This window comes from Amblyomma mixtum, chromosome 1 (genome assembly GCF_055824585.1).
Source record: "Amblyomma mixtum isolate Tamu chromosome 1, ASM5582458v1, whole genome shotgun sequence".
In the NCBI taxonomy this organism is placed as follows: domain Eukaryota; kingdom Metazoa; phylum Arthropoda; class Arachnida; order Ixodida; family Ixodidae; genus Amblyomma; species Amblyomma mixtum.
In genome coordinates, this window is record NC_143012.1 from 203048940 (window position 1) to 203065507 (window position 16568).

At 47.1% G+C, this 16568-nt stretch overlaps 1 protein-coding gene across 1 annotated transcript in view; it reads right to left on the bottom strand.

Moving 5' to 3' along the window:
- Positions 1–16568, bottom strand: part of LOC149370581 (MAM and LDL-receptor class A domain-containing protein 1-like) — a 144861-nt gene that overhangs the window by 15302 nt on the left and 112991 nt on the right. Inside the window, exons 12-13 of the mRNA XM_089578029.1 lie at positions 12424–12529; positions 3237–3384 (exon numbers count right to left, since the gene is read on the bottom strand). Of these exons, the coding sequence (XP_089434155.1) occupies positions 3237–3384; positions 12424–12529 (254 nt within the window). The remainder of the gene's footprint in view (positions 1–3236; positions 3385–12423; positions 12530–16568) is intronic.

A 16568-nucleotide genomic window follows, 5' to 3' on the forward strand; every position in this document is an offset into this window, starting at 1 on the left:
TCTGCTCTGCTTGTCTAACTCATTGATCATTTTTTGCAGTTCATGTCCTGAGTGGCTTAGCAATGCAATGTCATCAGCGAATCGCAGATTACTTAGGTGTTCTCCGTTAACTCTTATCTCCAGCCATTCCCATTTCAAGCACCGGAATACCTCCTGTAAACAGGCGGTGAATAGCAAAGGCGAGATCGTGTCTACGTGCCTGATACCTTTCGTTATTGGATTTTATTGCTTACTTTATGAAGAACTATGGTAGCTGTGCAATCGTTATAAATATCTTCCAATATTTTCGCATAACACTCTTCTACACCCTGATTCCGCAATGCCTGCATGAGTGCTGAGGTTTCTGCACAGACGAATGCTTTCTAGTAATCTATAAACGCTATATTGCCGCGAACATTTTGTAGCGTTTGTTTGTTGTGTTTATTTGTTCATGCTGCAAGGCTGCCGGCACGCTGCTTTATCGCTTCGTTAGTGACACAAGACGCGCCAAAAATTATCTCGATTGAACGCATCCAGGCGCAGCTGATTCTACGTTGTGCCGGAAAGTTCCAGAACCTTCCACGCTTTATCTGGAAGGCTCGCTATCAGCTTTAAAAAGAGCACGGCCGACAGCTGCGGATATTCTGTTCGACGACCGCCTAGCACGCTTGTTGCTACGCCGCCGCCGAGTGATTCAGTCCTTTGCGGGCGCAGGTCAGCCCGAATAAAGAGTTCCGTTTCGAAGACACCCTCGTTGTTTTTCCTGTTCGCCGGACTGCAGTCACCACTACGTGACAATATAGGTATAGGGGCTGGTTATATTCTGTGCATGTCTCTATCCCCTGATTGATAGCGTGAATATGATCTATTGTCGAGTATCCTTTACGACAGCCTGCCTGATCATTTGGTTGACTGAAGTCTAAGGTTGTCCTGACCCTATTAGCGATTACCTTAGTAAGTACCTTGTAGACAACAGACATTAAGCTGATCGGTCCATAATTATTGAAGTCCTTGAAGTCTCTTTTCTTACGAAATAAGATAATGTTAGCGTGTTTCCAAGCTCTGCGTACGCTCGAGGTCACAAGGCATTGTGTATGCAGGGTGGCTAGTTTTTCCAGCACAATCTTTCTTCCATCCTTCAACAAATCTGCTGTTATCTGATCCTCACCAGCTGCTTTCCCCCTCTGCATTGCTCCTAAGGCTATCTTTGCTTCCTCCTTCGTTACTGGCGGGATGTACCATTGCTGTGCTCTACTGCCTCTCTCAGTAACTTGATGATTACATTCGCTACTGTATAGATTTGTGTGAAACTCTTCGGCTACTTGAACTATCTTGTCCTTATTGCTAATGACATTGCCCTCTTTGTCTCGAAGGCTCGGACTTGAGCTGAAAAATAAAAGTTATCTCTCTGTCTCTTAACGCATACATCTGGTTCTTACCTATGCCTAGTTTTCAGTTCACTGCTTTTATACGACCTCCGTTCTTTAGAGTATAGCTCGATTTTCTGCATGTTAAACTTCTTTATGTCGGCTACCTTGCGCTTATTTATTAACTTCAATAACTCTGCTAGTTCTATTCTGTCTGACGAGTTAGACGTCCTCATGCTCTTGGCGTTTGTTAATCCCATATTTAGTCTTCTGAGATAGTTTCCCAGTATCCTGTCGAACCATCCTACCGCCTACTTCTCTACTTCTACGGCGAACTCCGTAATGATGGCTGTGAGATGATCGTTCATTGTTTCAGCATTACGGTCATCTTCGTGAGCTAAAGCGGAAAATTTTTTCTGCAGCAAAATCCTGAATTCCTCTGCTTTCCCTCTTAATGGTAACTCGCTGATAGGCTTCTGCTTCCGTAATTTCTTCCGTTCCCCTTTTAAATCTAAACTAATACTAGACCTTATCATTCTGTGGTCCCGACAACGGACCTCTCCGAGCCCCTCCACATCCTCTACGATGCCAGGATGTGCGCACAGTATTATGTCTATTTTATTTTTAGTCTCACCACTGGGGTTCTACCACGTCCACTTCCTGTTGGCTCGTTTGCGGAAGAAGGTATTCATAACCCGTAAATTACTTCTATATGTGGACACTACTAGTAACTCTCCCCTGCTATTACTAGAAACTGTGCCATAGTCACCTACCGCGCGGTTTCCAGCCTGCTTCTTGCCTACCTTCGCATCGATGTCACCCATCAGTACAGGCTACTGTGATTTTACTTTGATCATTGCCGATTCCACGTCTTCAAAAAAGCATTCAAGGATCTGGTCATCATGGCTTACTAGGCGCGTAGGCCTGCGCCATCTTCTCCTCGTACTTCTTATTAAGCCTAGTTACGATAGCCGCCACCCTCTCGTTAATACTAGAAAACTCCTCTGTGTTGCCAGCTATATCCGGATTGATACTAAATCCCACACCTATTTCTCGTCTCTCTGCTAATCCACGATATCACAGTACGTGCCCGCCCTTTAGTACTCCATGCGCCTCATCTGTCCTCCCAACCTCACTAAGCCGTATGACATCCCATTTAATACCCGTAAATTCCTCCAACAGCACTGCTAAGCTAGGCTCAATGAATAAGGTTCTTGCGTTAAATGTTGCCAAGTTTAGATTCCAATGGCGGCCTGTCCGGAGCCAGGGATTCTTAGTACCCTCCACTGTGTCGCAGGTCTGTCCGCCGCCTTGGTCAGTTGCTCCGCAGCCGCTGCGAACTGAGGGCCGAAGGTTAATTGGGTTGTTCATGGAACGGTTTGGCCAATAACTACATCAGGGCAGCAAAATGCTGCTCTGGTGAGGAAGTGTTTTGTCGGTTCTGGTCGCCGAGATCAGGACGCACCTGAGGCCTGCTTGTACAATTCCATCTACACACGAAGTGTCCTCTTAAAAAAAAAAAAGCTGCGGCCACCCGCAGCGGTGGCCGCAGGAAGAGCGCGGTCTGCCGGCCGCAGCTCAAAAGGGTGCCGACGAGGTCCTCAAGGCCGCAAGGCAGCTCAGGTAGGTAGAATAGTGCATGAATGATTTCCTACGACTTTAACGTTTTCATCTCAATGCATCAACTAACTTAATTTGCGGTGCCAGCATAACGCGAGTAAGCAAGAATGCCGGACTCCTGATGCATATACACAGGTAGATTGCTCCCGACATTTTTTCCCACTTATTGGTGCATTACAAAACAAATGCGCAAGAAATGTGAAAAACTGACCTTCGAAACAGAGACCAATCGCATTCCGAAGGCTAGCAAAGATGAAAAAATGCTCCCACCTGGTGAGGCACATTGTACCGCAGCTGGACCTTGCCCTGCTGCCACTCCTTGCCCTGCGGTCCACTACGCCTCCATATCCGGGAGTCAGTCTCATCCACCCGTCCGTAAAGAATGAGGTCACCGCTGTTCGGATGCCACATATTGTACCTGAGTAGTAATTCATTATTCAGTTTATCTCTTGCAATTCTTGAAGCAAAACTGCAGCAGCCAAGTTCAACCGAAAACAAGTCCATCACACTTTATTAGTATATCTCTAATTCGTGCAAACTCTAAAAACAATAAAAAACCTTCATTTTTGGCGCTTACGAGAACACACATTTACATATGAATACGTCTTTGTGCATGCACAAACAATAATTTGGATAAACACGCAATATTTTGCTGCGAGCATTGGCTCTATTGTAATAAGATTAAAATGTCAAGCACGTCTCAATGAGACACCTGTTCTTGACGTTTCGGCTGGTGCCAGACTTTCACAAAAGCAGGGCCCCAGCCAAAACATCGTCCATGAATGTCTCATTCAGTAATGTTTACCATTTTCATCTGTGCACATAACTACGTTATGCCACGCAGCTGAATTTCGCTTGTTTCTACAGTTTATTGTCAATTGCCTTTGGACGCTGTACTATCACTCTTTAAGCATTAAATTCATTACCTCCCTTTGTTGGCGCACTGCGACTGGCATTGAGAACTGAACGAAAAACACTATGGAAGCCGAACCTAAGCGAACGTTGGCGAAACTTTCCTTCACGACCTGATGCGTAGCTACTGCTCCACTACCGTAGTGGCGCATGTGTCAGCAACAGCGTCTTCGCGATCCCGCGTTTGATAGAGGCAGCGTGCTTCGCGAAGTGGCCCGACATCTGTCCTGCAGCCTGAAAGTTGTGCGCACAGTCGTGGTGGCACTCTATGAGCGAGGCGACAGCGCCGCGTCAGGTGGCGTCACACCCGCCCGGGACACAGTTCCCGTGGAGCCAACCATCAGCGAGGCAAGAAACCAGTGTTAATTAGCACCCCGAACCCTACGGGAAACGCGATGGCTAGCTCCCCGATCACGCTTTCGCTTTGGCGCTGCAGGAACTTCAAGGCGAAGCGTCAAGCCTTGGAGCACAATCTCCGGGCCCAGCCGCACACCCCCCACCCCTCAGACATCAGGAAAAATGCATGGACACTGCACTTGACAGCTACGCCACAAATAACCAACAAATGACACCGGACCAGCGGACAAACACCGCCATGAAGAAGGATCGACATCTGAGCTAGTTGGTAATGGATCACGAAAAAGTTTAGCGCACTCACGCCGAACGACAAGGGAGACAAGACAACACAGGCGCTTACTCGCAATTGGGTGTTTATTGCAAAAACGAAGAATAAAAGAGAGTGTAAACACCACCAACAAAACAAGCATAGGGGCACAGAAGGCAATCAAGCAGGTCTATATAGAAATAAAAACTCTCGCTCATGCAAGACTACCAGAGGATCAGCCACATACGATTGCTCATTCTTGCGGATATGGTATCACTCAGCTATTTCTCCAGTCAACTTCCAGAAACAGGATGGTGTCTCTCCGTCCTGTTTCTCCAGAAACAGGATGGTGGTTCTATCTAGGAAAGGCTTGATAGAACCAGCGCTGATAGAACCAGCTTCTACATTTAGCGAGAGAACGAGAGCGCACATGCCTCAGCCCGAGCATTTCTCCCCCGGGCACCCAGTACGGATGCCGTGGAACCTCCTACCCCAGTACTAAATTACAACGACATACTTCAGAACTTAAGTTTATCCCTTCGGGTCTGCCCTCCGCCGGCTGACACTGGACAAAGCGGAGGAACTACGCCTCCGAAATCTACAGACCAACACTTTCAACAACCCACGAAGACTACACGGAATAGTTTCGGAGTCATTTCACTCACAATGCAAATTCTGCGGAGAGAAGGTGGACCTGTACCATATGGTATGGGCCTGCCATCAAGATCACGCGGTCAGTGTTAATAATCAGCCAACAAAGGAGGGGTGGGAGGCAGCTCTGACCAGCTCGGACGAAAGGAGTCAAAAAGAACTCATCGAAAGAGCATGGACAGCAGTCTACTCCAATGGGGTTCCGGACTGAGAGCTCCACGCGACGCTACATCCTCCCAAACAATTTCATTAAAACATTTTTACCACCACCACAATCACTCACCGCGGCGGCAGGAACCGCCGTCGCGGTGGCCAAGGCTGACTTAGAGACTTTCACAATCCTAAGCAACTCCAACAGAGGCATACAAAATTGGAGGACGCTTAAGCTTCGCCTTAAGGAGTGAAACGCGCAGCGTGTTGCAGCGCTGTTGTTGTGACTGAGAGAAGGACAAAAAGGAAATTGCACGGGCCTGTCTACTGGCTCGAGCCAAGCCACCACCGCTGCCACGTGCAGATAGAGGAGAGTTAAAAGATCAGAGGAAAGAGAAGAAGGAAAGAAAAGACGCGCGTCGCAGCAACAACTGCGTCCGCCGGAGCGGACGCTGCTTCAAAAACAGATAAGCGGCCGAAGCCGCGCTCGCCGAAGCGAGGACGCTGCCAGGAGGCCACGGAAATAGCCTAGTAATTGTCTCACATCTAGGAGGACACCCCAACTCCCCCCCCCACCCTTCCGTAGGGAAAGGGAGTTGGGTGAGAGTAAAAGAAGAGAGAGAGAGAGAGAAAGCGATGCCGTAATGAAGGAAACGAAAATTGGATTTGAGGCAAGGAAGAGTTGCAGTAACTAAGACATCTCGGTGAACACCCACAGCCCCGATTATAGGTCACCGTTTCTAATGCCTACCGCAAGCTAATTAAGTTGTAAATCTATGCTGCTCGAAACACTGAATGGTATTACACCATCTAGAACATTCTGCGGCAAACGGTTGACATGATATACTTTTTTCCGGCGCGTGGTGCCGGCAGCTACAACTACGACGCCGACGGCTTTTCGACCGAACGAGCTGTATACGCTGGTACGCAAACGACTATGTGTGGGATACTGAAAAAAAAAATTGAGCGGCACTTTGTCTAAAGTGAGTAGAGGCGAAAGCGTTTTCCGCTCCACTTTACCTCTGTGGCACTGGCAACGTCACCACTAGATGACGTCACACCTAATTAATGACTAATTACTAAATAATGACAAAATAATAATACATGTCTACTTACTTATTCATTACTAAATGCTGGTTAACTGCTAATTATTGACGCTTAAGCTTCGCCTTTAAGAGTGGAACGTGACAGCGTGTTGAAGCGCTGCCACAGAATCCACGGAACACCACTACCCGTCCAGCGCGATGCCTTGCCCTTTAAACGCAACGCTTTTTGAGGAAACGAAATGGCGCAGTAATTCTCTGTTATCTCGGTGGACACCTGAACCGCACCCTACAGGTAGGGAGGAAGGCGGAGTGAAAGAAACCCGCCGCGGTGGCTCAGTGGTAAGGCGTTCGTCTACCAAGCCGGAGTACCCGGGTCGAACTCGACCGCGGCGGCCGTGTTCCGATGGAGGCGAAACGCAAGAGGCGCCCGTGTACTGTGCGATGTCAGTGCACGCTAAAGATCCCCAGGTGGTCGAAATTATTCCGGAGACCTCCACTACGGCACCTCTTTCTCCCTTTCTTTTTTCAGTCCTACCTTCATTTCAGGCGCGGTTCAGGTGTCCGCCGAGATTTGTGAGACAAATACTGTGCCATTTCCTTTCCTCAAAAACCAATTTATTTTTAGTGCAAGAAGGATAAAGAGGGGCCGTAATGAAGAAAATGAAAACTGTATTTGAGGAAAGGAAATTACGCAGCAACCGTCTAACTCTCGCTCCTCGCGCATGCGCAGTGGGGCTCCCCAGGTCTCCGCGAAATCGCTCACACCTAGCGTAGTGTTATTTCCGCAACAAAAACTGGCACTGGCTTAGCTCCGCTATGCCAGGATCTACGTAGCATGAGGTGAGGACGAAGAGTCCACATCTCGGTGGACACCAAAACCAACAACAACCAGGCCAAACACACCATAGTTTGGGTGCCGGGACGTACCGACATTATGGGAAATCAGGAGGCGGATAGGATAGCTCGAGGGTACGCAACAAACCGAGCATCCAACATTCCCGATCCCGCTGAGGAACCCGAGCCGGTAGCCCAAAGCTATACAGACATTCTTAACTACTACAGAGGGATGAGACGAAAATACCCGCCCCCGCACAAACAACTCAATAGTGAAGAAGCCGTAGCATGGCGACAGTTACAAACTGGAATATTCCCGTGCCTAAACATCCTAAGTAAAATCTACCCCGCACAGTATAAGAGCGAGTGCCCGTGGTGTGGAGACAAACGAAAATTATACCATACCACATGGGCTTGCCAGAAAATAGACAAGCTACCCATAATTGAAAACCCGAGTGCGAAACAGTAGGAGAGGATGCTATCCAGTGAAATCCTGAAAGTCCAACAAGGACTAGTAAGGCGTGCACGCAGGGCAGATACCCTCAGCGGAGCCCTGGACTAGGGGAACCGAGCCTGATGATAAGATGGAAGACTCCATCTGAAGCCGCAAAAAAAATATATTGTAAAATAGAGCAAATAAACGTTTTCCACCACCACCACCTGAACCAGAAGGAAGGCGCATAACTACCCTCTCGGAATAGTGGACACCCCAACCGGCTTTAAACTAGATGGCGGTAGTGACAGGTGTGCGCTGCACGCGTTGGCATTGACAGCGTTGCGCCAAAAATGCGGCGCTGAAGCCGTCGGCTTCAGCGCCGATTATTATCTCTGGTCAGTGGCTCGATACCCGAACACGATGAGATTAGAGTACTTGGTCTCTTTATCCACAAACATCGACGGGTTGATACAACACTAGCCAAACTGCGAAAGATGGGGACCAGGTTGGCCGGATGGTCCGCCGGGTTTCCTACAAACGCGGGGGTTACGGTGCAAAGGCTGTCGTGTACTCTACTCGACTCCTTGCTTTCACCTGCGCAAGTTTGACGAGAACGCCCTCGAGGCGATTCACAGAAAGACGTACATATAAGCGTGCCCTCGACCTCTCGGTCAACACGTCCAACCAGCGCCTCATGGGCCTGGGGATGGTTAACACTTTCGCGGAGCTCCGGGAGGCACACTTGACCAATCAATTCACAAGACTTTCAAAGACGCCGTCGGGACGCCGCCTATTAGCCCGACTACACATCCTCCACCCAACACTGACGGAAGAGCGCGACCGCATCCCCGAAGCCTGAAGATACGCCCTGCACGTGCGTCCTCTTCCGGCCAACATGACACGTGACGACCACACTGGCAGGCGCCTTACGCGGGTGGAGGCACTGACCCGCCACTATGGAAACAAACTCGGACTCTTCTACGTAGGCGCCTCCGGCGCTCACCATGGGAGGACGTACACGGCCGCAGTCGTCCACCAAAACGTTGTGGTGAACGGCCTAACGTTCCGAGCTCAAGACATCCATACTGAAAAAAAGTTCTATGATGCAATAACCTCATAAATCATTCATTGTAGAATATCATACAATCTGTATGATATATCATACGAATTGTATGATATATCATACAGATTATATGATATGTCATACAGATTGTATGATATTCTATGATGAATGATCTATGAGGTTATTGCATCATATAACTTTTTTTCAGCAGGGATAGCATATGCGGAGGAGGTCGCCATTGCGCAAGCCGCCACTGAGCAGGACTCGCGAGTCATCATTACCGATTCGAGAGGGGCCTGCAGAAATATTCAACAGGGATACATTCCTTTCTTTGCGTATCGCATCCTTCAAAATTGCATCTACCTCGGGGCCCCCGTGTCTCGAACGATCGTATGGGCTCCTGCTCACATGGGCCTCAAAGGCAATGAAACGGCAGATGCCGCCGCCCGCGCGCTCACTCTCCGGGCAACGCCTTCAGACCCTTGCGAAACGGATCCTGAACCCAATCCGGCCGTCACTTTTCGACAGATTACTGCATTACACCAATGCGGCCATGCAATTTATCCTAACCCCTGTAAAGGCCTTACAAAGACGGAGGAACGCACACTCCTCCATCTTTACACGAAAACACTGCTGTGCCCGGCAGTTTTAAAGCACTTTGATCCTGCATGTACAGGTGCAGTCAAAAGTAAATGGAAGGCGACTTTGTTAAAAAAATTTAATTTTTTTAAATCTACAGCATAGTGGTCCATGCTTGTTGGTGCACAGTGCAATTCGCAAAATCACAATCAGCCTGTACATATGTATTCAAGGATGCATAAATTGGGGGGCCAATGATTAAATTTTTTCGTGAATATTGCCTTCCATTTACTTTTAACTGCACCTGTACAGGAAAGTGTCCGTACTGTGCGGAGAAGTCTTCTTCCACATGGTATGGGCATGTCGGTCAACCCCGAACCTCACCCCAAAACCCAACCCCACCCGGGCGGACTGGGAGGCAGTCGTGCTCGGCTGCTCCGACCTGGTGAGCCAGAAGGTTTTGGTCGAGTGCGCCCGAGCCGCAGCGGTCGCCAATGGGCTCCTGTGCTGAGGAGCACACATAGTGGTTGTGAGAGGTCTCCTTTCCAGGATATTTCAAACTTCCTCCCTATTCTGTGAGAAAAAGTTAGGAGACACTTTGGCGACTAAAGTGGTGCAAGGCGAAAGCCGTAGTACAGCATTCGGCTACGAATGTGGTTGTGAATGATGATTCAAGCGCTGCCAGCGAATGACGCGTCCATTGGCTGTCTGCTTGTGTCACTGATGTGCGGTTAAGATGTTAAGCTTCGCCTGTAACGCGACAGCGTCTTGCAACGCTGCCAGGGAGTCCACAGAACGCCATCGCCCATTTTGCTCTACGCCTTGCTGGACGGTAAATTTAATTTTGAGGAAAGGAAATGTATTTCGCTCGCATATCTGGGTGGACACCTGAACCTCACCGTAAGGGAAGGGGGGAAGATGGGAGTGAACGAAGACGCCGTATTATTTAGACGCGTCTTTGTTTCTTCCAAAGCATTCAGCTGGCATGGCGGAGTGGCTAGCGTGCTCGTGTCGCACTCCTGAGACCCTGGTTCGATTCCCCAACTCGACCAATTTCGTAATCGGTTTTATTTATTTATGTGGTCTGACTAGAAAGGTTAATTAGGCTATTTGATATTTACATTATTGTAATTCTGTCCATCGTGTTCTGTCATTCACCTGTCCAATGTTGAAACTGTCTAGGATGTTCGACACAATGTATATGAAACGAGGAACGTCGAAACGGGCAATGTCGAACTGGGTGGGGAAGTGGGTGGAGCGAACGCGGCTTCGGCCGCTTATCTGTTTTTTCAGCAGCGTTTGCTTCCGCGGACGCGGTTGTTGCTGCCACGCACGTCTTTCTTTTCTTTTCCTCTTTCTTCTCACCTCTTAATTCTCCTCTATCTTAATTAGGCTAATTTATTAATTAAGCAATTAACTAAACTCAATCCCACTTAGTTGGAGCATCACTATACGATCCCTTTAATTGGTTGCATGGTTACTAGCCAAATTACAATTGGCCCCATTTGAAATTCGCGCACTGTGACGTCACGAGCATTTTGACCAATTGAAAAGCGTGACATTTCTGTCGACAACTCCTGCTTACAACGATGAGGCATTAAAGGCTTCCGCCTTAATATTAGTTTTTCAGACAGACGGAAGCCATCGGCCGTCGGCATTTCGTTGTGTTCATTGACGTTGACGTTGACAACGTTTTACGCTCCGATCATTTTAAGAAAGGAAGTTGCATAATGGCCCCCTGGGACAATGGACGCCTTAATTGTACTTATACGTACGTGGGGTGATGAAAGAGAGATAGCAGCTGTGCGCCGTGTGACGTCACTGCTCCTCGCGCATGCGCAGCACGGCTCTCCAGGAGCCACGCGAAACTGCTCACTGCCAACGCTACAAAATAAGTTGTCTGTAATTTTAGATACATGTCTTGTTCAAATTCTTTGCCTCAATCTATGGAAAAGCTGAAACAGCTGCTGAGCTGCATATAAATTTTGTATTGGGAAGTAACGTAATCGTCGGCAATTTTTTTTTCAACGCAGAAAAAAAACGTGTTGTACACGTAAAATTATAAACTGTTTAATTTTTGGTTTGATTCACATGCTCAACAATTTGGCGTTCGATATTTCGATGGAAACGCGATAGATATAAAGTTAATTTTTCAATTTATTCCATTATGCAATCGAACAAAATATAAAAATACTCGGTGTAAATGAATCATTCCATACAATGATCAGCAACACTGTGGATGTTACCTCCCTCTATCTTGCCTCGCTTTCGAAGCGAAAAGCTTCGCTACCCGCACCACAGCCGCGCTATGCGTGAGCCGTCGGAGCCAAGATTTGCCACAGCTGCGCATGCGTGAAACCGAGTGACGTCACACGCAGCACAAATAAAAAATAAATAAAAGACCAACAGTACGCCAGGAAACTCGAATATCTCGGTGAACACCCAAACCGGCCGTAAGGGAAAGAAAATGAAAAGAAAATTGGTTTTAAGGAAAGGAAACATACTGTTCAATTCGCGCTACAAGGAACATACACACGAAAACACAAACGGAAGAACCGCGTAATTGATTGTAGCGCGAACTGATCAGTATGAAGCACCAACTAGCCCCCGCTCTTGCATTGTTGAAAGGAAACGATGCCTGTCTCTCTCATATCTCGGGGGATACCCGAGCCGTGCCGTAAGGGCCTTAAGGAAAATGAAATGAAAATTGGTTTTAAGGAAAGGAAATGCCTGTCCCTTATATCTTGGTGTACACCCGAAAGGAATGGACACCTCAGTACATGTCTCCAAAGCAACCTTCTAAGACAACACCGTATTCCCTACACGCGCGTCTCCTCCTCTCCGCCATCGTGGTGCTCCCAATACATTTTGCGCAAACTGCGACAGCCATGACGTCAAACCAAGCACATACGAAGCTTTTCGCTTGCATATCCAGGTTTAACCAGAGCTAAACCACTGCCTATTTTTTTTAACCGGTGCGCGACAGGGGTTGTCTGGACCAGCACAAACCGTTTCAAACATCGCGCCATTGGTGCCGGAAGCGTTAGGTCTAGTATACCATCGATCCATTTTTCTTCGTAAAGGACAAAACTATGTATACCATGATACATCTTTTAGAATTTTATTTGAAGTTTTAAGCCCTAGACGACCTAATGCGGCCTATAAAAAAGATGCAGTCTTACCAGAACATGAAACAGCTGCCGTTCTGTGGAGTAGGTTGTATCGCAGTGGACACCAGCTCAGCAAAGCTCGCTGCTGGGAAAGTGTTCGTGGCGAACATGTAGCCGCCTGTGTAAGAACACACAACAAGCTAAACCGTGTTGCGGATAGAGACAAAAAATTACGGCAGAGAAATAGAGAAGAATACAATTGCATCTTTTTCCTCGAAAGCTCCAGAACTGGCAAATCCCGGTACATGTAATTTAGGCCGCCAAGAATTTAATTCCGGGGAGATGACAATGGAAGAAAGTGGACAATGAATCTGAAAAAGAAAACCTTAATCATTCGCCTGATCTGGAGCTGTAGAGATATTGTTTAGTTAAAATTTTATTTAGTCTCCAAACGGAAGTTTTGAAAAAAAATTAGGGTGACAACAAAGCACCGCCTTCAATGCTATAAAGCTTTAGATTTAATGGCTGCCGTCGGTTTTTTGTCTTCACCCACAGCCACTATGCGTTGTTCACATTCGCACCTTTGTCCCAACTGTCACAGCACAGTTTTCACATCCCTGACTCTGAACTCTTCTCCACTGCACTTTCCGCCTACAGTTTTCCTTCTGTATGCAAACACATTGATTTGTACTCAGTGCACTACACACTCAACCACATGACCGGAAGCGAGCTTGACACCAGGGTGCAGGTTCCGCACTGAAAAAAACTTTATACTGCTCGCGCGCCATCTGTTGCGGCAGCGGTGCACATCATATTCCGGGGATTTCCCGGTTCCGCCGCATGCATGCTCCTCTATGCCACGTCAAGGGAAGAATTTCTCTAGAATTTCGCCTCTTGCGTCTTTCGGGTCAGTAGCCGAGCACCATGACCACTGAGCCACCGCGGCGGACATATATCTTCAGTCTTAATATACCTTCAGCCTTACTCAAATCAGCTTCCAAAATTTTTGCCCTCCGGTCACCGGTGATAAAATACCGATCTCTCGTGCGCTTTTCCTAACCTCAGTAAATATCTCCCCCGTTTCATGATCCCTTTCACTGCGCTATACATTTAGAAGATAATTACCCTCGCAGCAATAACGCCGGACAACTGAATTAAAAGAGCCCAAAAACCATGTTTTGAGTCATTATATTTTCATTACCTGAAGCGATAATTGCGTTATTGTGCTGTTAAGATAGGCAAGTATGCGCGAAAGACGCTTGCTATTAATTTGTCATCGCATATTTACATTGACAGTGATTTTTTTTTCTTTCTTTCACTGTGAACAAAACGATTTCAATGGCCACTCTTGTCGCGAAGGTTGTTGCGGTACGCTCCTGCACAAGTTCAGCTCATTGGCGAGTCGAAAATAAGATCATTCAAAAGATCCTTACTCCAGTGTTCATGGCGATAAGTACAAGAATAATGCAATGCCGGAAATCTAGATTTTCCTTTCACATTATTTACAGGCCGATAAGACATCCCATGCGACAATTCAGGGGAAGCATTTCTATTTACAATGGTTGATTCCTTTCATGCTTGGAGCTTTTGGTCTCTCATGCTCTTTATGGTTCCGCTGGTGCGTAGGCTATTAGTGGGTGGCGGAATCGTGGAGGAAGAAAGTAGGCGGATCGATGGTCGATGCGTTTATGCAGGGTTTTGTTCTCATAGGCTGAAGGTGCAGAAGAAATGCTTTCGCTGCAAGATACGTCCCATTGCTGTTCTAAACCTTCCAGGTCTCATCATAAATTGTGAAGCCTTGAACATCCTGCATATTCTCGACATGATGCCAAAATTTCCAAAGTTGCGTGACCACCGCTAAGGTCGACTATAACTATAGAAAAAAATTTATATATGGCAACCAGCAGATCAACAATATTGCGCGGGAGGAAATTTTATTACAGTTGTCCCTCCGTGGTTATCACCTCGGCGCAAAAACTTCTACTGTAATGAGGGGTCTCCGAATGATTTTTCTGCACAACATCAGATATCGATAAAAAAAAAACGTCAAGGGTGATGTAAGGAGGAGTGCGTGAGAAAACAAAGTGAAAGAGGTATATTCTTTCTGAAATCAAAACATGCTAATGGGCATGAGCAGGTCTTACAATGCGGGGTATAAATAACTGTTATCGGAGTTATAGATTTGTATTGAAGTGAGAGCACTGAAAGGGGTGGCGAACGCAAGATTGGGACCAACTAACTAACTGCAGATCAGTGGGAGTCGTTTTTACTTTAGCAGGCAAACCTGAACTGATGTCGATGGTGAAAACTCAAATAAATACCTTTCTACCTTTCCAGCATACCTTTTCAGCATAAAGCATACTTTTCCAGCATAAATACCATTCTGCTTCCAGCCCCTCGATAACAACTGTGAACATGAACAGGGAGCATGAAAGAGACATGGCTAATAGGGAGCGCAAGAATCTTGTTGATCACAGCATTGCTTGCAGAGCTCATGTACCACGTTTCCGTAGCGTGTCAGTCCTTGGCAAAAGGAATAAAAAAACCACTCGTGAAACCTTGGAGGCATTTTTATAAGGAAAACAGGATCAGATTGAGTTAGTGACACGTAAGTTGCCTTGTACAACGCTGAAGTGAATTTTCAGTCACGTCTAGTGCGATGACTTCTTTTTCCCTGCACCCGCGCAGGCTTGTGAATATATATGCTGTCGTGCTTCCCTCAATAAATCAGTTGCAAGTTAGCGCTCGTGTTTGTCTTTCTTTGTGTTTCTGTCCTGGTTCCGCTAAAAATATGTATAATTTGTCACAAATCTAACTAGCCCAACATCTAACTCCTTTAAACAGCGGTGAACTGGTCTTCTCTTGCGAGAGTGTTGCACATCAGTGGTTTTCTGCATGTTAATTTTTAGACCTACTTTTCTGCTCAGCCTGTCTAACTCATTCACCATGCTTTGCAGTTCATCTCCAGTGTGTGACTTATCAAGGAAATGTCCTTACCGAATCCCAGATTACTTATGTATTCTCCTTTGACTCTTATCCCCCAACTGTTCCCAATCCAGGCTTCGAAATACCCGCTATAAACAAGGGGTGAATAGCTTTCGCGAGATCCTGTCTCCCTGCCTGGCATCCTTCCCGCTTCACCATCATCACCATCAGCCTGACTACACTGACAAACGTTTTAATCTCATCCACCCACCTAACTTTCTGCCCCCCCCCCCCCCCCCTACGTTTGCCTTCTCTTCGAATCCACTACGTTATCCTTACAACCATCGGTTATCTTGCGTTCGCATTACATATCCTGCCCAAGCCCATTTCTTCGTCTCGATTTCGAGTAGGATGTCATTAACCTGCTTTTGTTAATGGGCTTCCGTTCCCTCTTCTTCAAGTCTAGGCTAACTCGAGACCGTGCCATCCTATGGTCGCTGCGCACCTATCCGAGGACCTCCACATCCTGCACAATGCCAGGGTGAGCCCACAGTATGAAGTTTATTTCATCTTTAATCTCACCATAGGGGCTCTTCCACATCCACTTCCTGTTTTCTCGTTTCGGAAAGACGTTCATGATCCGTAAATTATTTCTCTCTGAAAATTCTACTAACGGCTCCCCGCTGCTATTTCAGCAGCCTATGCGATAGTCGACCACCGCCTCGCGTCCGCCTTGCTTCATGCCTACCTTCGCATAGAAGTCGTCAATCAGTACAGTACGCTGCGAATTCGTCGTCTTCATGGAAGCTTTCAACGACCACGACATCATGGCTGAATTTAAGTGCGAAGGAATGCACAATCTTCAGCTTGTACCTCTTATTGAGCCAAATTACAATAGCAGCCACTCTTTCGTTAATACTACAGAACTCCTTTATACTAACAGCTATGTCCTTATTGATGAGGAATGCCACACATAGTTCTCATCTGTCCGCTAATCCACGTTTACAGATTGCGTGCCCGCCCTTCAGTACTGTATACGCATTGCTATGTGCCTTGATTCCGTGATGTTGGAGGATACACCCTTAGCTCTCGAATGTGATGGTCTATCCGCCAACTTCCAGGTCAACTAACAAGTCATATGGGCTTGGGCTTAAGAACAGACATGTGCATGGAAAAGTAGCGCGTAGACTCGGTTGTACTCCATGCACTGCGCATTGCGAACATGTGTAGACGACGTGCGACATGATAACGCGTACCATGAAGCGTGAATAACATTAATCAACTCAACGTTT